Genomic DNA, 13,519 nt, shown 5'->3' with positions numbered 1-13,519 from the left:
CCCTAATTGAATATTATTGCTATGATTAGCCGTGTGGACTTTGCGACCACTTTTTGGTTTTTACGAACCTAAAACCTATACTTTCCGGTGAGTTTTTCGTCCGTAGTTTTAGCCGGAGCCGGAAACTGGCTTACAAGCTTTTAGGCAATGGGAATCGCTTACAAGGCGCAGTCAGCTCCTTTCGCCGGTCACGAAACTGCATTTTGGCACGCAGCCCCCGCTTTCGGCCGCATTTTCCCACCCACTCTCCGGTTTAGGCCAGGTTTTTCCCACGCCAAGCGGCAGGAGGCAGTACGGGGGCTACACCAAAAGCCATACAGTCCAAGTCCTTGTTCTTCGCATGGAAATTTTCTTGGGGTCTAATGGCCTCGAAACACGAAGAACACGGCCGTTCAGGCGTGGGAGTTTCTTAGTGGGTAGTAGGCGGTGGGTGGTGGGTGGCAGGGGATGGCAAGCCACCTTGTGGAACTTGCTGCATTGCAGTTTGCGGCTAATGTCTGACCTTGTTTTTGCAATGACTAAATTAATTCCTTAATAAGTGCGGTTGCAAAACAAACACGAACTGCAGTCGTGGCACAGTTGGCGACTTGGCGCGGCACACCCACTCCACCTCCACCACCATCCCTCCCCTTGCTGCCCGTCCTGGCGTAATTAAGCAGTGAAAATGCCCCAATTGACAGACATTGTGTCGGTTTTTGTGGAAAATGGAGGAGTTTCGCATCTCGGGGGCCATAAATCAGGGCAGCTACTACTACAACTATACAACGACTACAGCCGGCTAAGTTGCAGCTAGCATGTTGCACTCTATCACTGGATGAAGAAGGTGGAGGGACGGGGAAGTAGCGTGGAATGGCGTAGTGACTTATGGGCCAAACTGTATTAGCCGGGCCTAGATGTGATGATGCCGCATTGCATAATCCGCTGGGGTCGTGCATCATTTTGGTCACCAGCGTCTGACATTATTTCCAACTTGCAATGGAGGTTTCTGGTCTACTTTTAAAAATACCCTAACTATAGGACTATGCTTGGATTTAACAAAACTTACTAACCTTAAAAAATGTTATGGACGTGGCTTTGATTTAGGAGAGGAGATAGGATTAGGACCAAGCATATATTCTTTAGTTAAACTTGTATTTTTTTTATAATCCCCATTACTTTATAAGTGCAGACATTATAGTCCATCATGTAAGTTATTCTATTTTCAAGTCAACTCCTCTATTCAAGTTGGATTCTATTTTGTGGCACGCATAAATCTCTAAACAAGGCGCGCGTGTTGTGCGTTTATTATCACTTCCTCGCCGCAGAGTGGAGTATGGGGGGATATGCGTTCAGAGATTCAGAAATTTTTCCAAAGGGGGGAATGGCTAGCATCCAACTTTCCTTTTGTCTCTGGTCGCGAAATTTATCGCTGTCATTTGTAATTGTAGCGCGAAAATTGAGTTTTGGGTTTGAAGTTTGGCCTGACGGGGATCCACGGGTATCGCAGGGTGGCCAGGACTGTTCAGTGGTGCGGCAGGGTTGTCGCCGTTTATGCATTGTTTCCATCAACATAATTCAGTTTGGGCTTTGGATCACATCCAAGTGATTGTTTCGCCTGGCGGAGATTTACGGGCACTAAGCTGGTAACTGCTCTGGAACAGAAACGACTAACTTTATTGTATATAAGCAACCATAAATATAGAAATAGATCCTAGATTTATACGTAGACATAGTGCTATATATTTCCGTCACACGGAAGTGCCTTACCAACAGAACAACAACAGAAACATTTTTGATACTCATTCACAAAACCTAAAATTGAGATATTGTAAGATAGACCTTTTGCCTTGTACATTGAGCGATTTTTGCCAGGCCTAATCAACTTTTTGACTAATGATTAACAATAAACTATAATGGAGAGAAGATAGCCCCTGAAGGGGCGTATATACATAAAAATAAATATATATATTTACCAGAACTACGTAACATATTTTTAACAAAACAAATAGGATACGATTTTTCATCTTAACGCTTCTAAGAAGTTAAACATTTTAAGCATAAAATGCTGATTCGCATTCAGTCAAGTATTTTTTAATAGAGCTCCATTTACTAGAATCGAAGAAAATCCTAAGAAGTAAAGCTAAGAACCTTTAATATTGAATTAATACAAAAAATTCTTCACTCAACTAAACTCCAGTAAATTTTACTCGAATCGCTTTCAGACATATTTTTATAGCGCTTTTCGAATTTTAAATCAGAAATCAAAATCAAACTAACTATGTAAATTAAAAGCAATACCTATGATAGCTAACCGATCAAAAGACTTTTCAAATCTTAGCTTACATTTGCCTTCTAGACTAAGACTTCCAGAATCAAAGATAACTATTATATGATGATACAATTTTATCGAAATATCGAACTCGAAAAGGCATTCAAGAGGAGAGAATCAGCGAGCAACATTGTGATATTAGTTGAAAACAAAATCGAATCACTTCCAACTGCTAATTATGCTATAATTTTGGGATCCCAAATCGAAGGGTGCCCGAAATCCGCAAAACCCAAAACCAAGTTCCCCTAAAAACCCAATCCGATCTTCCAATTTATTTAAGGTGCTATTAAGTTCGATCTACTCTTGCGGTGCTATGTAAATTAAAAACTAAAAATATTCAAGAAGCTTCATTAGTTTAAGTTCTTCCCTTAAAACTCAGACAATCCTTAGCTGCCCAAAGTCATAATTCATTATTGTACTAAAACCAAAAAAAATGAAAACAAAACTAAAGGAACTCATTCTGGCTAGTTCCGTCATTGTATGCTAACGTTTAACTAAATTATGAATAACTACGAGTATTTCCATTAAGTCTACTCTAATTAGTTTCTCTTCCATCGCAAAAAAAAAATACACAAAATACGAAAATAAATAAACGACCCAAAAACGAAAAAAATTCAAAACTGGAAAAACTTTTGGAGGAGCGGATTTTTGGAATGCGCGGCTAATGTAAGATGCCTTTTGCCCTGGAGTCTCAACCGAATGCAATCAGGAGGGGATGGGCCTGCCAGGATGGGCTGGAGGATGGAAATGGGTATCCCAGATTGGGAGGATGCTACTCCGACTCCGAAGGGCTGCGGCAGAAATAATGCGCGTAATAACAAACTGCAGGCGTAACTGAAATGCCAGGCTACTGCGCATTTGTGCAGTAAGCCACTGAGAGAAAAAGTAAAAAAAATACGTTAAGATATAAATTAATCTAGCAAGAAGAGGCAGTGTTTGATTGGCCATTTAGAAGCCACAAATTCCTTGATTTAAGCCTGCTCTTAATACCTCCTGGCTTATTAAACTTTCTTTTCATAATTCTGATATCATAACTATAGGTGTCGTATAAAATAATTGATTTTTTTCGATCAGTGTGAGTATGGCGAAGGCGTTGGCCCCGACGGACGGGAGGCGCAACTGCGGTAATTACAATTGCCGCCGGACATGGCTGCTGCTGCTGCCGTTGGAGTTGCAACATCGAACCACCAAAAGTGAGCTGCGAGTTGCACAGTGGCAGGCCAAGGCACAGCTGTGTGGATCCTCTCCAAAGTTAAGTTGAGGTCCCTGCCCAAGAGACAATTATATGCTGCCAGAGACGCATGCGCAGCTTCCTGGGTTGCTGCTGCATTTCGTTTTTACGTTTTTATTTGAGCAAATTGCTGGCAACTTTGCGCTGACTGACTGACTGAATGATAGACTCACTGACTGCTCTGGACTCCGGAGTCGGCAGAGTCCAGGCTCCAGTGACTGACAGTTGCCAAGGCTGGGCCCAATTCAGCGCCCCAACTGCCCAGCGCCCGGTTCCCCCAGCCTTCCGACTTCCCAACTTCCCGACTTGCCGACTTCTTCTCCAAAATGTCTACGTGCGGGCGTTTTGCTCAAGAATGCTCTCGGGTCGCTGGTCTCGAACGATAATGATGATTGCAGTCTAAATTATGATGCCGGGGAAGCTGCTGCTGCTGCTGCTGCTGCTGCTGTTGCTGCCGGTGGAGTTGCGGCAGAGCAGGGAGAAAGTGTAGCATCAACAGAAGCTGCCTGCAACATCATCGACCTGGCAGCGTTTACTCCACCTCTTCCTTTTTGGAAGCAGGGCTGGAATTTTCAAATATTTTTAAGGGAATTTTTTTGGGAAGCTTCAAGGCTATTTTGGTTGCTTTAAATAATAAGGGTAAGTAATTTTTTAAGAAACTTAATTTTAAGGGAAATAATTGATGGAATTTTAAAGAGATCTTTTATATAAAAATTGTAGACTTTGGCAGCAAGAACATCTCATCATCTCAATATAATACTTTATAAATTAAATAACAAAATCAGTTTCTCTTGATCCGCTCCTGTTTTGTTTAGCATAACTCCGCGCCGCTGGCCTCCGGTCGCCACAACGCAGAGGAAGCGCAACAAAAAAATCTCATAATTGCAAAGCAGTTTGCCGCAGGTGCGCCACCCGCCCTGGATGTGCTCGATGAGGATGGGGATGTGAGGGTACCTGGCCATGGAGCTGGACCTAGTACCTGTTACCTGGTACCTGGGGACCCTGGACGACAGAGGACGAGGACGCCAGATGAGCAACTCCGATAAAGCGGCGAACTGCGAGTAAGTAGATTTGTTGCTGTTGTTGTTGTTGCAAGTGGCTGGAGTTGGAGCTGGAGTTGATGTTGCAAGTTGGTCTCGTTCTCGTATTTAATGCATTTGATCCTTGATGCTGTTGAAAATGAACTGAGCCCGAACATGCAATCAAGTTGAGTTGCCCGCCTTTTTGCCTTCATGCCTCCTTGCCGCCATGCCACCATCTTGCCACTCTTCTTGCCACCGATTTCCCTTCACCGCTCCGGAAGTAATCGAGGCAATTTCATGAATGAAACCCGGCTCGTTTTAAAGTTTGCATGTTTCGGCATATCGGGAGTATTGAGACTTGGGAGACACGCACACCCACACCCACAGATTTGTCGATGTGGCATTATCGGGGATGTGGGAGGGGACATTGGATTTTCGAACTAGCAACATTTTGCGTCTGTTTCTGTTGGTGTTGCTGTTGCTGGTGCAGCTGCAGCGCATTAACCTCGAATCCAAAACTCCTTCTCCTTAGCCGGCTCCGGCAATGGCTCTGGCTCTGGCTTTGGCTTTGGCTCTGACTCTGGCAAGCAAAATATTTACCAAAGTGATTAAGATGCCTGAGTAATTTTTAACACAATTACGCTGCCAAACAGACGACGTTGCGGAGCTGGAGATGGAGTCGGAGTTGGACCTGGACTTGGTGCTGCTATGGTTGTTGCTTGTGCTGTTGTTGCGATTGCTGTGTTGCTGCGGTGCTACCTCACTTACACCGCCACGATTGCCGGTTGCTGTTGCTGTTGCAGCTGCAATGCTGCTAATGACCAGGCACAGGCTGCAATATAAACTGTGGCATTGTCTGACTGGCCGCCCCCTTCCCCGGCGAACACCCAGCGACTTGTGTGTCTTTGCCATTAGCGCTGCCACACTAGGCTGGCTTTAATCGTAGCAAGGCGAACTCTGTGCTCTGGACTGGACTGGGCTCTGGGCCTCTAATCTGGAATCTGGAAACCTAAAAACCTCCTACTCGCCGATAACAAAAAAACCTAAAACTCAAAACTGGCGGGTGTTTATGCATCAATGTTTTTTGTCAGCTTTGTCAGCCCAGACACATCTTTGTGGTTATGATTTATCGAAGTTATGGCAGGTGTTGAGCTTGCTGTGGCGTTTGCAACACTCGGACGCATCTCGTGGCACAAAATGTTGCCCCATTCAACGCACGACAAGCCACAAAAACGAAAAAAAAAAGAAGAGTCGTGCCGCATTTGGTTCAGTTTCGGGCTTCGTGTGGCACGACTTTGGTGCCTCCTGCCACTAACAGAGCCATTCACAGACCATTCAGAGGCGCTTTGCAAATGTGCAACAAAGAGCCGGGCCATTTGTACAAAATATTTGTCAACGCCACACTGAGAGATACTTTTGGAGGCAATGATTAGGCTACTAAGTGGCTGTGCTGCAGGGATTTTTTGCAAAGTTGCAATGCCTCTCAGTGTTTTGAGGCAGCCCAGCTTAGGCTTAGCTCTGTATGAAGCGGTAAAAGGCCAGAAAATCCAACTAGCTCTGTTCTTAGCCAAGAGGCTAATTTCCTCATGACCAGCATCTATCTCCGCCTCCTCCTCCACCTCCGGCGGCTCAATGAAAATGAAAATGAGCCCGGCACGCGTTGCCATGGCGCACGACTGGAAAATTGCAGAAGCCGCTTGGCTGCACTTGCCCCGGCCACAGACCGACAAAAAAGGGGAAGCTCCTGGGTCGGACCGGAGGGTTCCCTCCCAGTGCCGCTGCTCTTTTAGCCACTTTACAGTGGTGTCCCGGCCACGTGTTGCGCATGCGCTCTGATCCGGGGTCCAAGTCGGGCTCCGAACATGAGCACGACGCCCTCAGCGTTTGTTTGTCAGGGTCGACTGCGTTGCAAGTTGCAACTCGAAACTGCCGCATCGTGCAGCGGCAGTTGCAATTGTTCTTCCCTCTGAAAGTGGATGGCGTGAGGCAGCCACAACAACAGCAACACCACCAGAAAGAGCAACAGCAGTACAACAGTAAGGCTGCAACACCAGCAACACACAACACCAACTAGCAACACCTTCACTCTCTTTCGTTGCGATATCGCGATGATGTATGGTCATGGTTGCCCCTCGTGCCCCACCAGCCGCACAGCCCCTCGGCTCAGCACCCCCTTGGCCCACCTTTTCGACCCCCTTTGCGGATTGTAGGCGTCAACTCACGTTTATGCTTTGTAGACATTATCGCGCCTGTTTATCTTTAAATTGCAAGTAAATTACTTTCGGCTCGCACAGCGGATGATAAATTGTCTGGGCCGCGTTGAAGGCTCTGACGGATGCGATGATTCTAAATCAGTAGGCATCTGGTGGGGGCTGGAGGGGATCTGGGGTAGAATGGGAAAGTATCTAGCACTTCCAATTATATGCATTGGCTAAATTCACGGATTCTCACCCGTCAGTGCGATCATTTCGTGAGCTAAGTAACCGCGTAATAAATTACATTTTAGAAATATTAAAGACTCTTCTGAGTGCCTTTGACTCACAGTCAGGTGCGCAAATAAAAAGCAATAAAAAATTACCATAAAACTAGAAACTACCAACTATGACTCATAATTAAATTGTAAACAATCTTTTTTAATCATCAAAATCATTGCTTTCTGGAGTATTCGGTTTTGTAAGTAATCCTAAACTTAGTGGCAATAAATTAAAAGTAAAGATGCTTTGTTTGGCTAATCGGGATTTTTTTGGACAACATTTGTTTTGGGAATTACTCAGTAGTGGGTCTCGGTGATCCTGACCTTTCCGTACTTGCCGTGCAGGGCGTGTTTGGCGAAGGACAGCAGGTTAGAGTGGCTGTGGACATCCAAGTGGGCTGGCACCACCGACTTGAGCGCCGAGTGGGTGTAGTGGTGGACGGGGGCGGCGTGCAGGCGGGCGTAGTGGTAGTGGTGCGGGTACTCTTCGTGGTGGTACACAGTGGTTGGCAGCGACTCCACCACATGGTGATCCAAGTGATGGTCAAAGTGGTGATCATCATGATGCACAATGGCGGCGCTGTGTCCCAAGTGGATGCCGTCGGAGTGGTGGATCTCGGCATCGACCAAGTGGGGCAGGTCGGCATGGTGGTAGCCACCATGGGGGTGCTCCAAGTGGGGCAGCAGACCAGCCTGAGCCACACCTACCAAGGCCAAAATGCACACGAAGAACTAGATGGAAAAAATACTTCCTTAAGTTTGTAATCCCTTTGGAAACAGGCTCATCCTCACCTTCATTCTGATTTATTCCTGGCTTGATGTTTGTATATCCAAATGGTTAGCTTTCGGTTTTGTCCGATGAACTGTTGTCGTCTGACTGTGCTGACTGGGAATTGAACCCTAACAATTTATAGGAGGCTCGCCGAAAAGAAAAATTCAAATGAAATCGAAACCAAAGCCATCGAGGAGGACGTGATTGGAATTAAATAGATTCCCGTGAATGAAAGGTCTCACCTCATTATGTAAAGGGAGTGCAACAGTCAACAAACCCTAAGTAGGTGGCGTCCGTCGTGTCATAATTTTATGGCCCGAACCCCAGTGCAATGGCTAATGAGTGGCCTACTCCCTCGTTGGCCATTTGGCAACCCGCTCAGTGAAAGCCTCGGCCGATACTGACCAACTTGTCGTACTGGGACGTGAGCTGTCCAAATATTTGGCAAACATCTCCCCGGGCCGAAGGTGCGAAAATGTGATCGACGCAAGTCGCAAATCGAGATGTGTGGGTGACCAGGGCAAATAGTGGAGGTGCCAAAAATACCTGGAACTGCTTTGTGCTCGAAGATCAACAAACAGATCGCACAGAGTCGTGGAAGGGCAGCGGGCGTAAAGAATCAATTGGATGCTAATTGAATAGATCACTCCCACAAGATGCCAATTAGAGTCGAGGCGAGTCGGTGCAAAACTGCAAGATAAATACAAAATAGCAAACTGGACTTATTCAACTACGGTCTGGAGAATAAATTAGATTTACATGCAGAGTGGACATTCGTAATTTACAAAGATAAACGTACAAGGGCTTAACGATAGTTCTACAACTTGTTTTTGATATTAATTAATTGGGTTTATAAATAAATAACTAAACTGAACTAAACTTGAATAGTTATGAAATAAGCTGGCACCTGATCACAGTCACATATTTATGAACAAATTCAAAATTGGAGTTAGTATTTCCACACCAAACCCCCCCTGGAATAACTCACATAAGATTTCCCAATCTGAGCTGAAAAAATCAAAGTCCCTGAAGTGTCGAGTGCCGGTACGGATACTTCCTGTCACCGACGACGTGCCGACAAAAAACACGTTCCAATAAGTCAGCCCCAAGAAACATGAATAAATCAGACTGATAAGAGAACCACACTGGTACTGGACACTGGCAGCACCACCTGCTGGGATGTGGGTCAACTAATTACATAATAATTTGGTCAATCAAACGCGGCTCGGCTAATGAGCCGCAATGTATGCTGGTGACAAGTTCCAAACTCCGGCGAACTTGGAAGACCATTGGGGTGGCGGCCAGTCCAGGGGCGGCGGACATGGTGATTTTTGGGCGGCGGCATACTGAACCCACGTGCTACGTGCCACCAACTTAAAATGCCAGACAGGTGTCGTTCCAAGACTGGCAGCGGTGCGAATTTGCGTTGGGTTCAAAAGCGCGACTGCAATTTGTAGACGCCCAGAAATGCTCAAAATTGAATAAATACTATAATCTAGCTAAGAGTTTATCAGAAAAGAGTAATATCCTCTGAAACAAGAGGATGTTTCAGGGGTGAATAAGGTTTTTCCCTATAGGGTCCACAGTGATGGTTATATCTACCCAATTCTCATCCGATTCTCAAGCGGAATACCTTAAACGAATTTTCCTACAAATCGTTAAAGGTATTTATCTGAGGAATCGGATGGATATTGGCCAAAATATACTCTTCGCAAGGTCCTCTTCGCAAGGTCCACTTTTTGACATGTCTGGATTTTCCCCATCTTTTTCATCAGAAAAATTTGGAAAAATGGAATCGGAAATTTTGTTTCAGTGTTTTGATGCAGACTTAAAGAGAATTGTCCTACAAATCGTTAAAGGTAGTCCGTTCAAGATTCGGATGGATATTGGCCAAGATATACTCTTCGCAAGGTCCACTCTTTCACATATCTGGATTTTCCAGGTATGTGATGGCTATATCTTCCCCATTTCTTATCCGATTCTCAAGCTGAGTACCTTAACCGATTTCTAGATCGATTGCCCACCATTCCTATTATAATACCCTCTGCAAGCGTAAAAAGTGGGCTGTCAAGCTTGAAACTAAGCAGACAGGCTACCATACTGTAAAATCAAAAGTTAATTAACTAATAAGGATATTATGTAGTATAGTGGGTATATAAAAACTAGTCAATCATTTTGCTAATATATAGCTCCCGGCTATCGTAGAGAGGGAGGCATTACAAAAAAAAAAAAACAAAAGCAGAGCACCGCAGTGAAATTAAAAATGAAAATAAAAATAAATAAACTATAATTTATGCGACGTCACCGCACTGGTCGCTGTAATTGAGTGCATCGTTAGCCGGTTGATGGGGCAGAGGCTGTGGCTGAGGAAGTGGGAAAGGGGGTGGCAGGGTGGTCTGCATTAGCTGCCACTGCCGATGCCAACAACTAATTTAATGCCAGCGGCAACAGCAACACCAACACCAAAAGCAACAACAAGCGACGGCAACATGTCAACAGCAACGCCTGACCAAGGATGAGTGGGAAGAGTGGACTGAGGCGGTGGCAGGCTACCATACACGCTGCATACTTAATGTCTGTGCAACAAAAACTATAACAACCAGCAGCATCAGCCACAGCCCACCCCATTGTGGGCAGATATTTTATGAATCTGCGGCTGAAATCATTTTTGCCACACATTCGCCTCGCCTCGACCACAAATCAGCGGAATGAGAAATTTGATGGTAATTAATATTGTAAGCGAAATTAATGGCAATGCGACACTGCACAGATACAATTATATATGCATGAAAATGGACGGTGCCGAGAGTGCTTTAGACAATTGGAGCACTTCAGCTGGGTATGGCAATCAAAATTCACAGCCAGATCGAGGGACGAGATCAAAGGGGACTTCCATCATTCCGCGAATATTTTACTCATGATTAACTTGCAAAGTGCATATGCTAACCAAAATGCATCTAAAATAAAGCAATTAGTGGGAGCTGTATATTATAAATACTTATCCCTTAGCTTGCCAAAATATTTGTCTTGATTTTTGAGCAAATGTCAAGCTGTCACTTTAAGTATTTTTGTAAAACAACTTGTACTGACCCCCCTATTTCTTTTAAAAATAATTACACCAACAATCAGTGGATAATAAAGAATACAAGTAATCGCCACCTTGATTGCCCTTCCTGGGAATCTTCATCAATTTCAAGAGCAGTAGCTACTGCTCCACGATCCTCCCCAATGTTGCCCCCATACCATACAGTATAGTATATGTAGTATGTTGCAGGTGTTTCACGTGGCACTGTTCCAATTTGTAAGCGAATATTGTTTTGCGATTGGGTCCAGTCCAGTGCACGATTTTTAATCATTACGGAGGCGATCTTCATATGAGTTCGTGTCCGTCTCTGGGTCTTTTCTGTATTTTTTCACTCTGCCCCCGATCGGAGATACAAATTGCCATAGTCCGACACCGACACCGACACCGACTACGACTCCGAGTCTGACTCCTCGGAGTGCGATCTGATCTGGCTGGGAAGACCCCCTTCTCGATTATTGCATTTTCGCCAGGTAATGAAGTTCAACAAAAAGTTAATCGGAAAAGCGCAGGCCCCGCAACTAAATAGACAAATGATACGGAACGGAAGCTGCTCAAGACAAGCCATTCTCCAGTTGATCCCCTCCGGTTTTCCATCCTCCTCCGCTGGCGAATGTTTCTCTACACTCGAAGAAAATGATCTCCCGAGTTATCTGGTAATTGGGAGTTTTATTGCAGCCTTGTGACCTGTTTTTCTCAGTGTGGTGTGTCTTTTCTGGCCAATTGTGTGGTGGGCTTTGCTTGGCACATTAGCGGCTATAAATTGTCTTAATGCCCGCACACAAATGCAGATCTTCGGAGTGAGAAATCTGGAGGGGATCGCTGGGTGGTGGTGGTCGTGGTGGTGGCGGCAGGTGGGGCACATACACACACCTTGAATGGCGGCAAAGATCAGACTCCAGATTCGAGCCGAGAGTGGCGAACTTTAGCCAGTCTTCGATTGTCTCAGTCTCCGTTGCATTCTGCACTCTGATTCAGATCTTCATACATGATCATATAACAAGAGAGGAGCTGAAAATGAACCAAATCGAATAGTGTGATACTCTTCTTGAATAAATGTTACGATTTTAGAAAAATTTAAAGGATGTTAAAGTTCCTAAATGACAAATCTTATTATTATTTTCAAGACTTTTGGTAATCTTAGAGTATTCAAGCTTGTAGAGAAGCTGCAGTAGGAGGAGGAGTAGCTGAAACTGGTGAGTCTCCCAGCCCAATCTGAGCCGAGTTGGCCTCTGGCTTGTGCAACTCCTTGGCCTCAGTTGCATGTCCAATCGCTGCAAGATTGTGAAAATTGTAACGCTCGATTGAGAGCTCAAAGTTGCTGCCGTGGTTGAGGTTGCTGCTGCTGCTGCAGTTGCAGTTGCTGTTAATAATATTGCACAAAGGCAAACTTTTGCGAAAGTTCGTCAGCAGAACAATGGCCAGGCGCACTCAATTGAAGTGTTTGGCATGGCATGGCATGGACCGGGAACCAGGAGACTCCACCACCTCCTCCTCCTTCCCATCCTAACCAGAACGCTGGGCCATTGTCAGTTGATTTCATCTGAAATAGAAAGCATGCAATTTTCATGCCATGACCGTGGCGTCGATAGGCGGCAGCAATTGATCTGCCAGCGATCTGCAGCCCGATCGATTGAAGGAGTTATTACACGCGAACAATGCGAATATAAGCGGGCCAAAAAGGGGTATCGGGCTTAAAGTGCGGCCAGGGGGAGGAATCATCAGCTAGCGAGGATCAGCTATTGCTCTATTAGCGTTTTCGGAATCATCGAAACGAATCGGTTGGGGCCATAATGATTTTGCGGAATTTCAAATGGATTGGACCACAGACGCTGCGGAGCATCAGGAGAGACAGGTGCTAATTTCATAGAACGGCCAATTGAAATGCCTCGCAAAGAGACTGGCCAAGATCTTCAGAAGCAGCCGCCAAGTGCGTGGCTAAAATCTACTACCAATTACACTTGCGAGCAAGAGCTATCTCGCTTACAAGTAGCCTGGGATCTTGAAAGGCGCAGACTCAGAATCCTTTCCTGCTTGTAGTGGAGTGTGGCCAATAAGCCAATTGGCCAATTGCCTCTGGCCAACAGTTAGCTCTGACCACTGGCATCCGCGTCCATTCAAAAAGATGCCATTTAATCCGTGGCCCGTTTAATTGTCCTTCTTTTGGCGGTGCGCGGCAGCTGCCTGATTTTCCGACGGTGACCTCATCTGCCTTTCATTTACCAATCCCTGAGATACACCCCGCCCCTTGTCCCCCGTTTAATTGTCATTCCCACGCACAGCGGGGGACAACAGGTAGCCGGAGGTAACCAAATAAAAGATGCCACACACAAACGGGAAGCCCTAAGGACCCTTAATGGCCTCAGATAAGGACGTGCACTTGTCGTCCTAGCCGGCTTCCTAGGCCAACCTCTTTAATGTTGGCTCATAAATTTTCGGTCGTTGAATGAAATCGATTGAAAATTGATTGAGTTTAACTGTAAATGCATTTTTAAGCGTATGTTTTGCTGTGTTTTGTTCGGTCGGTCTACTCCCTCCAAAGTGGGCCCTCTTATCGCGGCCCAAGCATCTAAGTGGCCAAGACAGAGACTCGTCTTCAGATTCGGTTGCAGAGCCAGCACACTCTCTTAA

The 13,519-nt window shown here is 45.4% G+C and overlaps 1 protein-coding gene across 1 annotated transcript; it reads right to left on the bottom strand.

Moving 5' to 3' along the window:
- Positions 1-7,173: 7,173 nt before the first annotated feature.
- Positions 7,174-7,964, bottom strand: LOC108119060 (uncharacterized). The gene is made up of 2 exons (XM_017232021.3): positions 7,827-7,964; positions 7,174-7,766 (listed from the first exon to the last, which is right to left on the bottom strand). Exons 1-2 carry the CDS (start codon positions 7,830-7,832, stop codon positions 7,332-7,334), a joined length of 441 nt encoding a protein of 146 aa, XP_017087510.2. The 5' UTR covers positions 7,833-7,964; the 3' UTR covers positions 7,174-7,331.
- Positions 7,965-13,519: the final 5,555 nt, after the last annotated feature.

Source organism: Drosophila bipectinata, chromosome 3L (assembly GCF_030179905.1).
Source record: "Drosophila bipectinata strain 14024-0381.07 chromosome 3L, DbipHiC1v2, whole genome shotgun sequence".
NCBI classification, from domain to species: Eukaryota; Metazoa; Arthropoda; class Insecta; order Diptera; family Drosophilidae; genus Drosophila; species Drosophila bipectinata.
This window is presented reverse-complemented; position numbering and strand designations above follow the sequence as displayed.